A 19,234-nucleotide genomic window follows, 5' to 3' on the forward strand; every position below is an offset into this window, starting at 1 on the left:
GTCAGACACTGTCTGCGGAAGCATTAGCTATGACTGGGTAAAGCAGTGCTAGGAGTGTGATAGCAATTATTCTGCCAAGGGGAAAAAAAATAAAAATCAGCATTGACAATCACCAAGTATCACTTACGTCCTCTTCAGTTTTAATAAAAAAATCAACTTCTGGGTTATACATACAAATGCAGTATATATTTTCAAACACTTTACTGCATAACTGCCTAGCAGGGTCACTTAAGCACGTGTATTTCCACTACCACAACTATGGAAGAATTGCAACAGCCATGGCACAGGAAGCATGTAGCCTAATGTACCTGCTGTGATACAGCAACAAAAATACTTGCACATTCGTACATTAAGTCATAGATTATGGCCTCTAATATCACAGCACTACATTTATTGGTGCAATTAGCCTCTAGTCGTACACATTTTTCAAAGACTTACGAAACATGATAAACATGAGTTTTCATCATTCTGGAAAAAACTGTGTCTATTTTTCTGGGTATAATTTGTACATATTAGAAAGACTTCTGGCAGAGAAGATGAAATTTCCCACTTAATTGAGAGCTGTACTTAAAATTACTTAAATAATCACTCACAAAGACTTTGCAGAGTATATTCTTGTGCACGTAATATACTGCCCCTCACCTACAAGCTATATCCAAGTTTATATTATTATTTACTTTTCAGCTAGAGTCTGTTAATCTTCTCCACACATCAAGCTATGGTTTTTCAAGCACTCCTTCAGACAGTGGTGTCAATACATTCCCTCAGCATGTGAAACAGAATTCAGTTCCCTTTCCCATCAAAGAACATTTAAGCTCTGTGTCTTTCACCTCTCATGAGTAGGCTGGTGAGAGCTCTGTGAAACATGGGTATGCTGCAGTTCCACTTTATGTTGAATACATATCAATTCACTGAGAAAACCTAGTCTTTTGGCTAGTGGTGGGGGGAGCCACCTGCACACATCCTAAATCCAGACCCCATTAGTAGATGCCTACAAACAGACTAGGTCTACCTCACAAGTAATATTACTAAACTGCAATATAAACAACTGTCACAGACTTCTACACAGAACAGCAGCAGGCACTTATCACATAAATAATCACATTCTCCACCTGAACAGCAGAAGCAGCTACACACTACATTTAATAGACACAGGAAAGTGACCCAATAGTTATTCAGGCATTGCTTTTCTTGTACATAAGCACAACCACCATGACAACATAAAATATTCAGTAACAAATATTTTACAGTTGCTAGATAACATCAAACACACAGAACAATAATTATTCCATCACAACTTCAAAGACATTCACTGTACACACCTTTTGTGTATCTGTATGTGAATGCATATATATACATATATATGTATCTCCATGTCAGTATGAAAACCTAAGCTTCTAAAACAGCAAAGGTGATCACTTCTACACACAGAAGTCATTAGTCCTCCACAAATTTTAAACACTGGAATAAAGACGACCACCACGATCTGCTGTTATAAAAGGTACTTTCCCTGACCAAGCAACTTCGAAAAGAAAGTGAGACTTGAAAGAAGAAAAGATTGAGATATATGGCAGAAGACTTAAGAGAGAAAGGCAGGAAATTAAGAAAACTAAGGCTAAAATAAGTCATAAGACAACAATGGATGTAGTCACATCCAACAAAAGATGTGTCATGACATGAAAATTCTTTGGTTTTCCAACCTGAAGCAACTGTAATAAACTGTGAATAGATGGCTAATCCATGCAGCTAAAAAGAAATCAGAAGAGTTTGTACAACATAATTTCGAGGTTTGTAGAATCAATATATTTTTTGTAATTGGTGTCTGCCATGCTGCAATACTCTCTTAGAAACCAAAACTTCATACTATTTTTGAAGTACATCAAAACAGATACACCTTAAGAAGTGCAGAATTGTTATACTACATACAAGAATTCTAAAACATTTGAATAATTATTCATTTTAATTATTCATTAATAGAATTATTGAAATTATTAAATTCAAATATTCCTAGAATATAAATAACTGCTCTAATGTTTAATGAATTACTACCTAAGATTCTAAATAATAATGAACTGAAACAGAAAATATCCTCCAAATGAAAACCAAAACTCATAATGCAGGAAGCTGAACCTCTTGCTAACATAAATTCATTCTTCTTCAGCCAAGGCTAAAATACAGTAATTCACCAACCCAAACCATTTTGCAATACAGGTGGTGGGTCTAGTCAACTACTCAACTGCCTTCTCAGTCTCAGAATACTCCCATATTAGAGCTGATGAACATGTTAAAGAAAACACAGCCAACGCAAACCACACAAGCCAAATTTGACTATCACAACCTAGTAATGCTTGTTACACACTAAGATGCTGAAGTTTTCTATTTTGAGAGAAGAGGCTATGCAACAGTGAGATCAATGCTCCTGACCAGAAACACTCTAGTCTAAATACTGTATCTGAAGCAGTATCAGAACAAGCATACCATTAAGCCTCCTCTGAATTGCTTCTTCCTCCAAAGTGATGATGTACATCTGCTCATCTAGGTCTTCAAGGATCTGTATTAGTAAACAGAACATGAACTATCAGAGTCACTTGTTTAGGAAAAAACTGCAGTCAACTAGTCAGGTGCATTTTGTTCTAGTAACCTGCATTTTAAATATAGAGTCTGTAACTCTGCAATACTCATACAAATAAGAACCCCACAAAAGTTTATTCCATTCTATTACAGATCTATTTCTTTATGGTAAGCAAACTTTTTGTTAAGTTTTCATTTCAGGTTAAAGCTTTTTTATGTTCACTCTGAATCTAAGGACACTTAAGGAACAGCGGAACAGACAGTACATCTGACCCTCCCCTGATATATTCAAATCATATCAACCTTCACACTCAATTTGATTTAAACAGAAACACCTACAGATTTTGAAAAAGTGTATTTTAAAAGGTGACTTCTCACATAAGCCTGTATTTCAAACAAGTATGAATTTCTACTGGAAGCTACAGCAAAATAAAGTCTGTCTACCTTACTATCAGGTACTTTGAGTTTAAAGGTTACAGATAGCTAAACAATATATATTTTCTTTGTATTTTCAGGTTTAAACTGACTAATGAAAAGGAATGTAAGACCTAAGTGCATCCAAAATTTAGCAAATAGAAAATAAGAAATGTGACAGCGAAGTCACTAGAGCACTTGGACATGATACAAACTTCTCCCCTCCCTCACAACATTCAGTACAAGAACTCAGTCTATGCATAAGATACTGAAGATGCTAACTACCTCCATTTTTCACTCCCACATACTCTTTTTGTTATCCAGCCTTAGCTTTGTATCCTTTGCTTAGTTTTGTATCATTTGCTTCTGAACTCAGAACAAGCCCACATTTTTCAGGCATTTAAAAAACAGACACAGGAGGCAATACTGGCAATAAATATTAATACTAATAGCAGTTATACAAATTGGAAAATCAGAGGAAGTCTATACTATTAAAACTTTCTGTAGAAAAGAATAGGCTTTTGTGCTCTATGAAAATCTTTAAACAAGTAGAGAAATATTGACTATAGAAACTCTGCTGAACTGAATTACAAAGAAGTATAAGCATTCAAAAAGGAAATACCCTAATGCCATTCGACTTTCTAACAGAGAGCAAATGAGGACAGGTTTATGTAACACTTACTGTTGGCTTCACCAGCAACTGACCCATTACTGTAAACATCCGTGAAAGTCCCACTGGGGTGCATACTGCAGAGGAAAAAAGATCATTGTAAACAGTGATTTGTAAGTCAAGGACCAATTTTTATTTGGATGTTGAAAGTGCTATTCCACATATAACCAAGCACCGTTTTGAAGAGAACGGCAGGAGCTTCAAGCTCCAATATGAACTTTAAACCACACTGTTATCATCCAAATTTTGAACAAGACAAGCATCTCTCCCCTTCAAGAGCATAAGTGTGATTTTTTTTTTCTTATTGTAAACAAGGAACATCATCTAATCAGGTATCTTGAACTTGCTCAAGTAATTTATTTATTCAAAGCATGTGGCACCAGAGGCTATGTCTACACTAGTAAATTCAGCAGTGCCAGGATACATTCCTGGGCATTAAGACTCGCTCGCCTATAAATTGCTAGAACTATCCATGGCATGATAAGCCCTGGGCCAGTTAGTACTTTCCCAAACAGTACTCCGGTGCAGGTCTAGAGCTCCTGCAGTCCAGGAACCATCAGGAAACAGTACCCACAGAGCCACCTACTGCATACAATATCATGGACAGAAAAGCACTAGTTAGCTAAAGCACTGGAGATCATTGAAGACCCATTTAATCTATTAGCACAGGTGTAGCTGTGAGGTCAAGAGATCATGATGCTGCTTTGCTATCTAAGTTGTACTGCAACTTCAGTTGATAGCAGGTTCAGCCACCAGATTTTAAGCTATTTTTCTTTAAAATAACTGTGGGCCTTTTTTGATCATAGCCTGTGATTGTTTCCAGGTATGGTGCATGCGTGCTTGTTGGGAGAAAGGCTCAAACCATGATAACAGAAAATTATTAGTAAAAATCAACTGTTTTGGGAGAACAGCGTTCAAACACTGAAGTGTGTGAGAGATAGAATGGATTTGTAATAGTATGGATGAGAATATATATTTACAGTTACCATTATAACAAAACAGAGTTGCCAAATACAGAGAAGTACAAAGATTTCATAGGGAGGATTAAATTTATTTTTAAATGGTGTTTTGCTATGGCTACTATGTACTACAGGAAAAATACAAAAGACTAAGTCTTCATTCACAACAAAGGAAGCCTGCAGGAAAACGAAAAAAGAGAATGGAAGTATGCTCTGAATCACCACTGCAATACTCATACACCACTTCAGCAATTAAGCCAGCTGAAGATATAATGAAGCCTTACCCCAGCCATCTACCACCTTCCCACTGTTGTATGATGCTTTTTCAGCTAAGCAGACAACGCAGCTTGAAGCATCTTTACTTCAGTGATTTGCTTGTACAAGTTACAAATAATTCTCCCAAAAATTGGTATTTAAACCCAATTGTTTTGGTGAACTGGTTTACAACAGCCCCAGAACACACCCTGTGTTTTCAGCTGTGCTGAAACAAACCACAAGACAGAGATAGAAAGTCTGTAAGCAAACTGCCCCATTAAAACCATTCAGCAACTGCTGTGACTCACTCTTGAACAGCCTACGTGAGGCACTTTTTTCTGCCCTTGACCCACTCTCCCTCCACCTAAACAGTTAAACTCGATTTAAGAATCTCCACATAGAGAGAACCTAAGGAGACTCACCAAGGTCCCTATGAGCAACACCTTTCACAAACAGATCTGCTTAGTCTTAAGGATGTTTTGAACTATCATTCCCCACAATGACAATCCTGTGTTCGCTGTAAACCTATCAACCCTAGAGAACAAATGAAATCAGGATTATCTGGACAGAGATATGTTCTGTCCTCCTCACAGCAATTTTCTAGAAATTACCTGGAGAGGGCAGATGGGGACTGAAATAACAAGTGGGATTTGGAGGCTTCCATCATTTACCTAATTCCCCTAAACAGAACCACAGAATCAACTAGATTGGAAAAGACCTTCAAGATCATCAAGTCCAATCACCACCACAGGATCACCAAGTCCACCACTAAATAATGTCACTAAGGCCCTCATCGACATGTTTTTTGAACATGGATGACTGAACCTTTGCTACGAGTTGGTATAAGGTTGGGTTTTTTACTGCATTTCCTTTATATGCAAATATATAACTGACCTCCAGATAGCTTTCATAATCACAAAATAGGTAACTGCACTGTTCCAACTTCTGTCTATATAAGAACATTTTCAATTAAATAAGGAAGAAGGGTAGCTTACTTAATATAGGACAAATTAAATGTTCCAAAATAACTTTCTCTCTGTACTACTGACCTCCTGCAGATATATTTAAAAACTGTGCTTTTCTTTGCAAAATAGAGGCCCCATTTTTCAAATACCTTTAAAAAGTTAAAAGTTGAAATTATTTTGGGTGAGGTGTGAAGTTCCTCAAAACCTGAATATGTAAGGTAGCATCTATTCAAACTTCAGAACCCAAAACTAACAAATTTACATCTCAATTTACACTTAAAAATGGAGGGGGGGATGGGGGAGAATCACACTCAGTTTTCACAATACTGATTTTCATAATGAAAAAGTTTCCTTTAATCTTTATTTTTTTTTAAAAAAAAAAACCAACCATAAAATCATTCATCTTTTGGAATAATCTGGAAAATACTTACACAGAAGTAACAAGCATCCCATCAGTGATATACAGGAATATAAATATGGGAGGTAGAATTCCCAGAGATCTGTAAAGAAAATATTCAGCACAGCCTTAGTTTATTACAAACATGCTACTTCTGTCACAAACACTACTGAATTAACCTTTTTTCTTAAGCATTCAGTATTGAACAACTGTACTTTCAAGAATAAATTGAGAATTACTGAGTTAATAATCCTGCAGACAACTAAATCCCCAAGTACTTTAGCTTGAAAAATCACTTACATGGAAAAATATACCACTTAAGTCTCTTATTTTTAATACATATCATGTCCACATGTAACTCCTCAGCATGCTAAAAATTCATTTAACAAAACAAATCGTATTGACTGAATTAATACAGCTTCATTGCAACGTGTGTGACACTCACATAGCATTTACTAGAAATACATTTAATTGAAAACATCCATTTCCATAATTAAAATGAAATTAGTGTGGTGTTTTTTTGAATTCCATACCATACAAAGACTCCATACTGGCAGCATCATTGTCTATGAGTGCTGAAGCCACCCATACGATTCCAAGGATAAGCAGTGCAAGAAGAATAAGCATTACAAGGGTTTCCAAAATGCGTGCTCTGATGCCCTATGGGCAGAAAAGGGAAGAAGGAGAAAAGAACACAGGCAATAAATTTACATCACATATTTTCAAACACAAGAAAAATAAAAATAAATTTTCTCAGGTAGACAAAAGCATAACATGTAACACACATTTAAAAGGCATTGCATTAAAAAAAAAAGGAAGTACTTATGGCTTTAAAGAGCCCAGATTGCGTTTTTCCCCTTAAAACCATAGAAAAATGTTTTAAATTGCATATGCCTTACAGTTCTCATTAATCTTGTTATTCAATAACATATTCTTTATACCGTATGATTTTGCTCAAGCATTTTTAAAAGATGGATTACTTTTCTAATACTTTCAGCAAAGAAAGTGGATTAGCAAATTTTTATCTATGATTCCAATCAAGGGAATGGAAAGCCAATTATGGCAAATAGCCAAATGGCCCAGCAAGCATTAAACCCTGCACAGGTACAAAGCACCAATTTAGTTAAAATACATTCTTCAACCGCAATTGCTTCTGCACCATTCCTCTCAGTCTTCAGAGCCCTCAAGTGTACGATCGGAGAAGTGCTCGCATGCTGCTGCTGCTGCAGCCACCATCCTTTACCTCCTATCTCTGCGTGCTCCACACTGAATGAAACATGTACTTCTTGCTTACACCACATGCACATCACAGGTCTACAAGGTTATGTAGAAGAGCATTTGCTCTGGAGGCTAAAAATGTAACAACTTTCTAGTAGTTGAGAGTTAGATTTGCAAATGTAAATATATCAAGTAATATATAAAATCTTTTTTTTTTTTTAAACTGGTGTTCTAACACTGATTTTACTAATTGCAAACAACAGAGCTACTGGGACACTTTCTTCTGACATCCTTGCCAGTAAGGGACCAGCACAACAATTTTACTTTTATTTTTCTTCATTTGCCAATATACTTCTCCACAAGCAAACATACTCTCGTTTCCCACACAGGCTCATCCCAACTTGGGCATATTCCACTGAAAAGTCTACTTTGTAGGTAGAAGCAGAAAGCATGGTTTACCTACTTTTATTATGTCTTCCCTCACTGCTTAAACCAAGCGGGTAATCTTTACATGGTATACCCCCTGAAAATTATTCTCCCCTACATAACTACTGCATGCAACTGTGACTGAAGCCCTCAGACATCCTAACCATGCGCACTGATGTCTTCTAGCATACCAGGTCCTTCCTATCACCAGTCCTCTGCAGAACAGCTAAGGTAGTACAAGCAAAACAAAGAGAGAACTTCACAAAATTCCTCTTAAGGCTTATATGTTCAGATTAAGTCCAACTCCACAGAGAATCTCAAACACCAGAATTCAAATTAAAGGTAGTATGGATAGGATATGACTTTATTCCTAAAATGTACTTTGTGTATAGTAACAGTAGCTTTGAAGCAAGTTATTAAAATTTTTGTCATGCTGAGAAACTGGCTTTCAGTCTTCCATGAGTTATTTTGAAGATGAGCATCTAAGCTAAATATAGATATTTAAAGATTAAATAGCCATATATTTAATATAGAAGTTTTGAACCTGAGCAGGAAACAAAACAGATTCCAGTCCAAGCAGTGAGCACCGATAAAGTCTCACTTTCACCACAGAAGAGATTAAAAGAAAATCCAGAACATTCACGGGTGCATGCACAGAGATCTGCTTCAAGCTTTCCAAACACCTTGAAGACCCCTTTCCTCTCCTAGGCAGTGGAAAATATAAAACTATCTTCTGAGCTTCTAAAAGCCTCAGACACAGAAAGTGGATTCCTTATTTCTCTACTGTGAGACATAAGCACAAATCTCAGTCTCTCTGACTTAAGTTCCACAGCAACAGATTCTTCTAGACAAACCTGGAAAATATTTTACATGACAACCCAACCACCAAATCCTCTTCTCTTGGATGGAGTATTACAATTGTCAAAACAGATAGAGAAATACACTGTGATGGAAATAATCACTGTAAATATATTTTTTTCATACTTACTGCAAGTGTTCTCTGTAGACAGGCAAGATTAAGACAACACAAATAACACTCAATCTCACAAAAAAGAAAAATGACCAAAGCAACTACTTGGAGGTAACCATTGCTTCTGGCCTGCCCTGGGTTCAGCAGTAGCAGTCATTTTTCTCCTTTTTAGTAGCTGGTGCAGTGCTGTGGTTTTGACTTTCAGCCTAGGAACTGCACTGATAACACTGGTGGTTTTAGTTACTGCTCAAATGTTTAGCCTTACCAAGTACTTTCTGAGTCTCATGCTCTGCCAGGGAGGAGGGGAAGCTGGGAGGAAGCAGAGACAGGGTACCTGACCCAAACTGACCAAAGAGGTATTCCATACCACAGCATGTCATGCCCAGGATGTAAACAGTTACCCAGAAGGGCTGGTTCACTGCTCGGTCAGGCTGGGTATCGATGGATGGTATTGTATTTTCTTCCCTTGTTATTTCCCTTATCATTATTATTATTGGTGGTAGCAGCAGTGATTTGTGTTATACCTTAGTTACTGGACTGTTCTTATCTCAACCCATGGGAGCTACATTCTTTCGATTCTCCTCCCTGTCCCTCCAGGAGCAGGGCGGGGAGGGGAAGAAAGAAGGGGGAGTGAGCAAGAGGGCTGAGTGGCTGAATTACAGCCTGAGCTTAAACCACAACATGGCCAAAAGTACCATTGGCACAAACTCCAGCAAAAGCCAATTACCTGCCTAATGAGCCTTCCTTGTTTTTTGGTTTCTATGCTTGTTTGAATCTTTCATTCTCAAAAAATGGGATCAATCTTCTGTTCTCACTAACTACACCTACTTCTGCACTTATGTTATACGCCAACAATACTGCTATCTCATGTATGTACTGACAATTTATTTCAAGGGCAGAACAATTTTTATATTACATAGCACACACATAGGATTCATACCATGATGATAATTAAAAAATAGCAAAATGTAAATATTTTGAAGAATTTCAGTAAAGTGACTACATATATTCTGTCATAGGCACTAATGAACACCTGATAATGGTCCAGGATAGAAAAAAAAAAAAATGCTTGAAACATACAGGTAAATACTTAACCTCAGGCACCCATAAACTGTGCTTATTAAAACATTAATGATTCAGGCACATTAGTTCATGCTTACATACATTAGTGTCTCTGTCAAATAACTGCTTTTTGTAAGGAATGAAAGATGGAGAATTTTCACACATACAGAGGTAACTTTTAGAGAATCACAGAATGGTTGTAGTTGGCATGGACATCTGGAGGTTATCTGGTCCAACCACCCTGCTCAAGCAGGGCCACCCAGGACTGGTTGCCCAGACAGCTTTTGAGGATCTCCAAGAATAGAGATTCAACAAGCACCCTGGGCAACCTGTGCAAACACTCAGGCACCCTCACAATGAAAAAGGAAGCAGGTGAGCCTTAGACACCTTCACTACTAGTTTTTTTTTTTTTTTTGCTGAAAGTAGTTTTTGTTTGTTTAGGTAAAAAATTTAAAGCTTGAACATTACCATTAAGAACATCACTAATGTAAGAGCCAGGCAAAAATCTACACTCCTGACTTTGAAAACAGAGTGGAAAAAGAACAGGTAAATACAAGCAAGATTTCATTTTATTTCGATAAAAGCAAAATTATGAAAATAAAGCTTGAAATTCAATGCTTATTTTTTTCTGAGCAAAAACCTGTTCACTGACATTTTGCTTTTGGCTTAGCATTTCTTTTTTGAGTCATTTCACTTTTCTCCCACAGCCCCATTATATTACTCAGATTTCCTAGATGAACAAAATGTCATGGCATATATTCACAGCACAGAAGATATTGCCACTTCTATTTCACATAATACTTGCTGCTTTTTTTGAATCCATTTACTCCTCATTTTTTTTCTGTGGGAAAAGGTGCATTAGAGTCTGACACCTTCAAAAACAGCAACAATTCCACCTAAAACTGGAGATTCCAGATCACCTTGTAAGAGTATATTTATTGTTCATGTTCAGTCTACACCATCTTATCTGTCTCGAGTACAGAATGAAAAAAATGAATACAATACAAGAAAACATGTAGTCCAGGTAAATAGGACTACTTCAAATCAGCATTCTAACCAAGCAAGGAAAACCAGTCGTACAGCACTAAATCTTACTGTCAAATGAGTGACTGCATTTGAATAACTTGGAAGAGTTCTTTGATTTCTAATCATCTGTGCACAACTGAAAACAAAGGAAACCTTTACCACACGAATGAAGGAGGTGGCTACTCAGCAAGTTAAGTGTGTGTGCACGTGCCTATGTATGTACAAATACAGGGGCAGGTAAGGGGAAAAGGGGGCGACGGTCACCTTTTTAGTTTTCCAGGTTGATTGTTTCATCGGGAGAAATTGCCTCATGAGCTCTTATGATCACTGTTTAACATTCCTATGGAAACTGAACAGATTATAAGAAAGAGGAGTGGGAAAACACTTTGTATTTTTAGCTTTCCATATTGTTTTTAAAAATATTTAGTTGTCCAAGTATTCATCTGGTCTTCTTTTCCTAATGGTTCTGACAGGTAAGAACAAGGAAAGTAAAAACTATAAACCAGCAGCTCGCATCACAGTTTTCCTAAAGTTAACCTAGAGCTCAACTTTCCAAACTGCATTTGGTAACAAATACTACTTCATTCTGAAGGTGTCTTTAATTATGAACAGACTGTATATACCCCGATTAATTCACTATCTTATGAATTATTTTAATGCAATTCCACTTACAGTGTAATGTGGTTTAAGGGAGGAGGGATTTATTTATCTCCAAACTAAGCATAGATTGCACAGTAAAGCACCAGGAGACCTCCAGGATATTGAAACAGTGAGGAAAAGACTGGTTTGCATCTATCATATGTTGTAGTATTTAAAGAAGAATTCAAACATAAGATACAGACTGAAACAAATAATGTCTATACAGCTTTTTAAGGGGGAGCATAAGGAGAACCACCTTGAGACCACTACCAATTCAAATATCAAACTCGGATTTCAGTACAGCATCAACCATACAGTCTTAAATAAGGCTCCCATGCTATAGACTTCAGAGATGAACACAACCATAGCCCCTGGAAAGAATTAAAAATGTTTCCCTTCACACTGGACTAAACTGTGTTGCTTTTAAATAGAGTGAGAAGACAACTCTAAATGAGAGGAGTGAGCTCAGGCAATACACTTGCTTTATTTTCAGTAAGACAAGCTGAACCCTGCAGTTCTTCTAGTAGTATGTCAGTTTTAAACTCAAATCCCTTACTTTCTCTTAGGCCAGTTACTGCAGGGATGCTGGTTAAGTTGAAGAGGTAACCTAGAAAAAAAAAACCACCCACACCAACATTTTAAAATCTTTTTCACAATGCTAGATACCAGATATCAAAAAGCAAATCACAAACTACACAAAGTGTAACTGAAGTTATGAAATTCAATAGAGAATAAAAATACACGTTAAAGTGGTGGGTTTTCATACTTTCACTGCTACACAGTAAGAATAATTGCTGTGACTTCTGCTTATATTTGCGTGCATGAGGAGAGAAGAGTGTGAAAGAAATAAGAGCAGTATAAGAACCTGGAAAAAATGTTCTTTTTCAAAAAACTTGTCTATAAATAAAGCCTGGGATTTGGAAGATTATTTGCCAGGAATATGATTTGCTAAATCAGGAAGATTTGAAAATCTCAATCTGTAACCAGGACATACAGTCCTCAAAGGAAATAGTTGAAGCAATGTAGAGCACGGCTACTTCTTCAGACACTCCCTGAAGATCTGTTCACGTCAAGCTTGGGTTTTGAGGTATTTTTTATTTATTTATTTATTATACAGCAGGGGCTCAGAAAGTATCCTCATTTTTGCAGTTGTTGCTCCTGCTCCCTGGGGATATGCAGAGAAGAGGAAAAGCTGTAAGACACTAAGGAGAAAGAGATTAACTGGAAGTGAAACTTGAGCAAAAGGGAGCAGGGCACTGACAATTCAAGCTAAAAAAAAAAAAAAAGGTAGAAGTATTGAGAAGAAGCTTATTTTTGGTCTTCAATTCAAACAAATTTCTCTGTATGTCCAAAAACGAGAGGAATGCTGTTCTGACTCAGGGCCATCCCCTGGTAAGCTTGAACCACAGTTTTAAGGAACATGGCACTTCTCCCTCTGGAAAGCGAGTTTAGTTTTAGTAGCCTAAGTCATTTTCCATGAAGGCACCTAAAACAAAACATTAACAACCATTGCTTCCAGCACTACAAGCATATATGACTATCTTCAGTAACTGCTACATAAGAAAACAGAACTCATCCAACAGCTTGCCATTTCCTCAAGTTTCAGAGAGCAAATTACTTGTGTGGTTCCCTATTGTCAGGGAAGCAGAATCTTGGCCAACCTGACATATGAAAAGAGTCACTCAGAAGATGCAAAAAAGGTATAGCAAACAAAAACTTTTATAAGCTAATTACTACGATCTGATAGAAATTACAATTAAACTATTTGTCAAGAAAATGAGGAAAAAAGGACTGTCTGATTATACCCTCTAACCTCTCCTTTCCTACCCCCTTTTTTGATTTTTTAACTTCAAAGTTTCACTGTTCAAACTCAACAGTTTGCCTATATTTTTTACACACACCATGTTTTCAAAATCCACCTAGTTCTGTAACGTAAGTGCTTAACAAATTAAGTTTGGGTTTGTTTTTTACAGAAATCATGTCTAACACATCAGCTCCAGCAGCCTGGAACTTGCCAGAAACCTAGTAATATCAATCATCTTCTCTGTATACTACTTAGGGTGTGTGGTGGAATGAACATAGAATGCATTTGACTCTCTCAAGGCAACCTACAAATAAAGCCTGTCCTACAAATGCATTCTAAGGATATTGTGGTTTGTACAACCTTCGAGATACCTGACTCTCAGACTTTGACTTCTTTAAAATTCAGCTGCTGAGACATTTAGATTTTTACACTGTTTAATCCTGAGCTACTTACACTGCCTGGAGCAGCAGGCCTAAGGGTTCATGTTTCCAGAAAAGCCTAATTATAGCTAGAGAGATTTTAATTATTCTAGAAGTGTTCTGACAAATTTTTAATTGCTACTCTGGAAGGCATCAAACTCTTTACCATGTTTCTTTCCCGTTTGGATTAACACATATAAATCATCCAGGAGGATAAATATCCAAAACATATTTAACAAACAGTACATGGCCAACAAACAAAAAAGGTAATTCTTCAGCTGAAAAGCACAGTGAAATACAAATGGCAACAACAGTGCAGAAGGGATGACGGATTCATAAGAAAATCAAAAAGTATAATTACTAAGAAAACCATTTCTCCTCCCTAGTACATTTGTGTTAAGCAGCATGACTATTATGCCCCTTACCATACACTAGGACTTTTCCCACCATGTGCTCACACATCACACCCACAAGTTGGTTTTTACTTTACAAAAGAACACACATTTGGTGACACTTGAGCTTTTCAATAAGGGAGATTTCTTGATAACGGAGACAGAAGTGTTGGTGTACTTCCCCTTGTGAAATTCTGTAAGTATTTTGAATGATATAAAGGTAACAATATAGAATGCTTTACCGTTCAGCTAGCACAGGTAGCAAGTGAAGATCTTGCTCCACACACTGGTTGTCCACAAGGTTTTGGGTGTAACAAGCAGTTAACACAGGGATTTTTGCTGACTACATGACTCACAAGGGTAATGCACAGGCAAAAAACCTGCTGACTGCTCCTCTCTCCATTGAGAGTCATGTGCAAAACCTGCAAAAGCTTAAAGGAAAATCTTTTCTTTCAAAGCTAAGGTAAAACATGTACCACACATCCAGGAAACACACTATGGAAGACTCTCTGACTTTCCAAGCAGTCACACAACCCTGTGCAAGAAACACAATTTGCCAAATTTATTTATTTTTTTTTCCTCAAAAGTAACAATTGAACCATTTTTTGCCAATTTTTGCTCTGCCAGTTGTGATTAGCAACACAATTATTGTCCAGTGATTTAAGCATAATTTTTAATGCTTTCTAATGGTATATGGATTTTATCATCTATGTACAAGTAGTATTTACCAGGGGTTCTTGTGTTTTAATGCTGATGCAGTAAAATTTGCAAGATGTTATTTTCTCTAAGAGGCAAAATTCCTGATAAAACTGAAGAGCTACAGCTCCACCCCTACCTCTAGAAAAAGTTTTCTTTGATGGAACATTACCCGGCTGTAACGATTTTGATGAACCCATTATTAGCTTCTGTAAGATGGAATGACATCATCAATATAGGACATGCTATGGCTTTTTTCAATTCTAGTTAATTCTACATTTTAATTTGGTTGTAAATTGTGATAAAAGAATAATGAAAAAACACTATTATCAATTAAGTAAAAATTACAACACTACACGTACAACCAGAACCCTAACAAAGTTTCTATGGTGCTGAATACTTGAACGTGGTTCTGCTTAGACATGTTGACCTCCTGCAAGGTAGGCAAACAGCAGTTTTTACACCATGCCCTGACCCACTGGGAAAGCCTGGGAAACATTTCTGCAATCATGGCACATTTAAAGTACACACGAAGCCCATTGTTTTCATGTGGCAAAAAGGAGTCTTAGTAACCTTAAGATTTGTTCAGTGAGAGGCTGACTGCAACAAACATGCATGCTAATATCTGCAAAAAACAAATGGAGGGACTGAAAAAACACAAGAATTACAGCATTAAAATGCTCTGTATTAACATTATTGCATTTATAGACATGATCCCCCCTTTCTCAATTTGTGAGCATTAGTGAAGAGATCATTTCCAGCATTCTAACTATTTCTATGGTTAGAAACCATACTTGGAGCCATTTGTTCTGACCTACTCAGTGCAGAAACTTTTTTTTTAAATCAGTAGAGGAGACCCATTTTCCATCAGGTAACACAGAAATGCATACTTCATTTAGCACACTGATATTTTAGTTAAGAGGTCATTACCTTATGAGACTGCCACAAGTTACCAAGTCAGAAACAGACATTGTAGTTCTAGGAAAACCCAATTCAGTTTGAAAACATAGAAGCCAATGGCTCAGAACCCTCACAGAACAGGCTAAAAGATTTTAATCAAGAAAAAATAAATTCAGGCATCAAATTCAAGCAATATTCTCTGGTTCTGTAATAGGGAAAAATTTTTTCCTTGCCCATGCAAGAACCAAAGACCTCAGACTCTAACCAGTGCTGACTGTGTCTTCTCTCACACCACCTCTTCCCTCACAGAATCTTTTCAGCCTGTGGAAACACTTTTCATTGTAAGACAAATTTATTTTAAAGTTTTTATTTTCCACATAACACAAATATTTAAAATTCACAGTCACAAAACTATCCCAGTAATTTTGAGCTGATTTTTTGTGTTAGTATCTTTTCCCAAATCATTTCATGGTGGCTACTGTTCTGTCAATAGAGCAAAATGCGGCTACTGAAACAGCTTAACTGTATGGAATTTAGCAGTTACATAGTATAAATAACAAAAACCAGAAATTTCAAAGAGAAACTAAAAACTGGAGAAAAATAAAATGAAAGTTAAAGGATGCAAAAAAAAAAAAAAAAAACAGGATAAATTCTTTGAGAACTGACTAAAGAAATGTACCAAACAAAGAACTCTTTATTTAGTAGACTGATGAAATGGACATCTATCCAGGATACAGTACACCCACTAGACTGATGACTCCACCAAAGAAAACTTAGGCCTTCTTCTCCAGTGTCCCAGAAGAGTATACAAATCCAAGCCACAGTGTATAGTATATTTTATGGTCCATATCTGTCAAACTTTCCTGCTGATATTGTGTGCAAATAACTCACTGAAATAACCAAAGAACCAACATGGCCTCCTTGCAGACCCCCATCCTTCTGATTAGATTAATTAAATAAATTTCTTCCTTTTTTTCCTAGAATCAATTTAATTATCCAATATAAGGAAGACTCCAGTGATCATGACAATGTGATATTCATTTATTGCCTAACAGTTAAGGCATCATTTCAAATACATGGATTTGTGTTACATACGGAAAGAACAGACAACTGGCTCTTCCCCATCTAGGTCATCATTCTTGCATATCTACCATAGGAACTGTATATTGGAAAAACATTCCCTCCAAATTTTGTAACAGAAGATACACCCATTTCTTAAAATGAGGAAAAGCTAGACAGAGTATCAGAGAAGATGCAAAACACTTACTAGCTGGAATAAAATGACTGCACCCAACAGCTGTCAGATGTACACCACTACCCCGCTGCAGACTCCCTTCCCTCCTCTGCAGTAAGAAAATATTGAGGGAAAAAAAAACAAAACCAAAATAAACCCACACACATTTAAAAAAAAAAAAAAAACAATCAACCAACCAACCACACAACACAAAACCCACAAGGATTATGTCTATGATGTTGTCCTTTACATAAGGACATGCAGCTTCTGTTTGTCTCTCTAAAATCAATTTAATTAATTCTGATAACCAGTAATGTGATATGTAGATCTTTAGTCTATGTTACTTATTCAGTATTAGTAGAAATATTCCACATTAAGGATTACTCTATATTAAGAATTACTTATTTTAAATTGACAATGCAAGGAAGGAGCTAATGCATCTGTAATGAGGTGTTGTAAGGCAGCCAATAACTTTATTTACAAAAAAAGCGAGGAAGAAGGATCAATGAGTTTGTCTCCCATTTGTGGCCTTTTACGGATTTCTCAACTTATTAAAAGAAATTTTGGCCAATTCCTAGAAATGTGGTTTCTCCTTGATCTTACTCACCCTTGCAGGGATTTAGTAATAGGCATTGACACAAAACGAAAAATCAGGTTTCTCTTTCTTTTAGAACCTTATTAGTGACCTGCGTGCTTCTATGTGTCATTTGCCTTTGGGAACTGTCTTTGTGGTTTCTTTCTGCCAGAAACACAATCACAAATTCCGAGTCTGTCTTTATACTTTTGCATTACTTATCTTAATTCTCTGCCAAGCTACGAAGACATTGGAAAATTTCTATTTATCTTCCTATCACTCCAGTCTAGCAGGAAAGATTCTTTCTCATCCAAAAGTCAATGATTAGAGGGAGGCTCACAGTGTCAGAAATCCCACAGCTCCCATGTTATTGCAGGTGTCTTTGGAAAGTCTGGGAAACTTGGTAGGTGGAGGGAATGGAGCATCTAAGAGCTAATTAGTGAGTACTGGGCTAGCCACTGGAACAACAGAGGAAACTTGTGAGGGAAAGGGGTAGCACTGGGACAGTCACCATTTTACTGTGTGTATCTTTTTATTTCTTTCTTTCCTTCTCCTCAAAACATTTAGGTTGCACACTTTTACTGAGTCAATAAGTCTGCCTCTGTCCTTACTAGTAAGAACTTAGACATAGTATCACAGAATAGTTAGGGTTGGAAAGGACCTTAAGATCATCAAGTTCCAACCCCCTTGCCATGGACAGGGACACCTCACACCAAACCATGTCACTCAAGGCTCTGTCCAACCTGGCATTGAACACCACCAGGGATGGAGCATTCACAATGTCCTTGAGCAACCCATTCCAGTGCCTCACCACCCTCACAGTAAAAAACTTCTTCCTTATATCTAATATAAACTTCCCCTGTTTTAAGTTTTAATCCGTTGCCCCTTGCCCTACCACTACAGTCACTAATGAAGACTTTCTTCCCAGCATCCTTAGAGGCCCCCTTCAGATACTGGAAGGCTGCTATGAGGTCTCCACGCAGCCTTCTCTTCTCCAGCCTGAACAGCCCCAACTTTCTCAGCCTGTCTTCATATGGGAGGAGCTCCAGTCCCCTGATCATCCTCATGGCCCTCCTCTGGACTTGTTCCAACAGTTCCATGTCCTTTTTATGTTGAGGACACCAGAACTGCACACAATACTCCAGGTGAGGTCTCACGAGAGCAGAGTAGAGGGGCAGTATCATCTTCGACCTGCTGGTCTCACTTCTTTTGATACAGCCCAGAATACAGTTGGCTTTCTGGGCTGTGAGTGCACACTGAAGCCGGCTCATGTTCATTTTCTCATGGACCAACACCCCCAAGTCCTTCTCCTTAGGGCTGCTCTGAATCTCTTCTCTGCCTATCTGTAGCTGTGCCTAGGATTGCTCTGACCCAATGTAGGACCTTGCACCTAGTTTACCTAGTAATGCCTCATTTAATAAAATTAAAGCTATCAGAAAATGGTTTCATGCCTTTCTATGATTGATACTTATATTAAAAATTGCCACTATGAATATAAAATCATATAGCAATTTTACTCTCTATGAATTAAAATTACATTTCTATTAAATCTGTAAGTCTTTAAATTTCTATATAGAGTAACAAATGTGAATAGAGATTTAAAACAAGTACAATGTTTTTGCTTGTCCTGGAAGGTCACTATT

The 19,234-nt window shown here is 37.1% G+C and overlaps 1 protein-coding gene across 3 annotated transcripts in view; it reads right to left on the reverse strand.

Annotated features, from left to right (window-relative positions):
• The window catches only part of LMBR1 (limb development membrane protein 1), a 78,949-nt gene that overhangs the window by 22,328 nt on the left and 37,387 nt on the right, over positions 1-19,234 (reverse strand). For all 3 annotated transcript variants that reach the window (XM_034074637.1, XM_005142121.3, XM_034074641.1), the window contains 4 exons: positions 6,765-6,891; positions 6,266-6,334; positions 3,668-3,732; positions 2,479-2,551 (listed from right to left, as the gene is read on the reverse strand). In XM_034074637.1, coding sequence (XP_033930528.1) covers positions 2,479-2,551; positions 3,668-3,732; positions 6,266-6,334; positions 6,765-6,891 — 334 coding nt within the window. The remainder of the gene's footprint in view (positions 1-2,478; positions 2,552-3,667; positions 3,733-6,265; positions 6,335-6,764; positions 6,892-19,234) is intronic.

The sequence above is a fragment of the Melopsittacus undulatus genome, chromosome 1 (genome assembly GCF_012275295.1).
Source record: "Melopsittacus undulatus isolate bMelUnd1 chromosome 1, bMelUnd1.mat.Z, whole genome shotgun sequence".
Classification (NCBI taxonomy): Eukaryota; Metazoa; Chordata; class Aves; order Psittaciformes; family Psittaculidae; genus Melopsittacus; species Melopsittacus undulatus.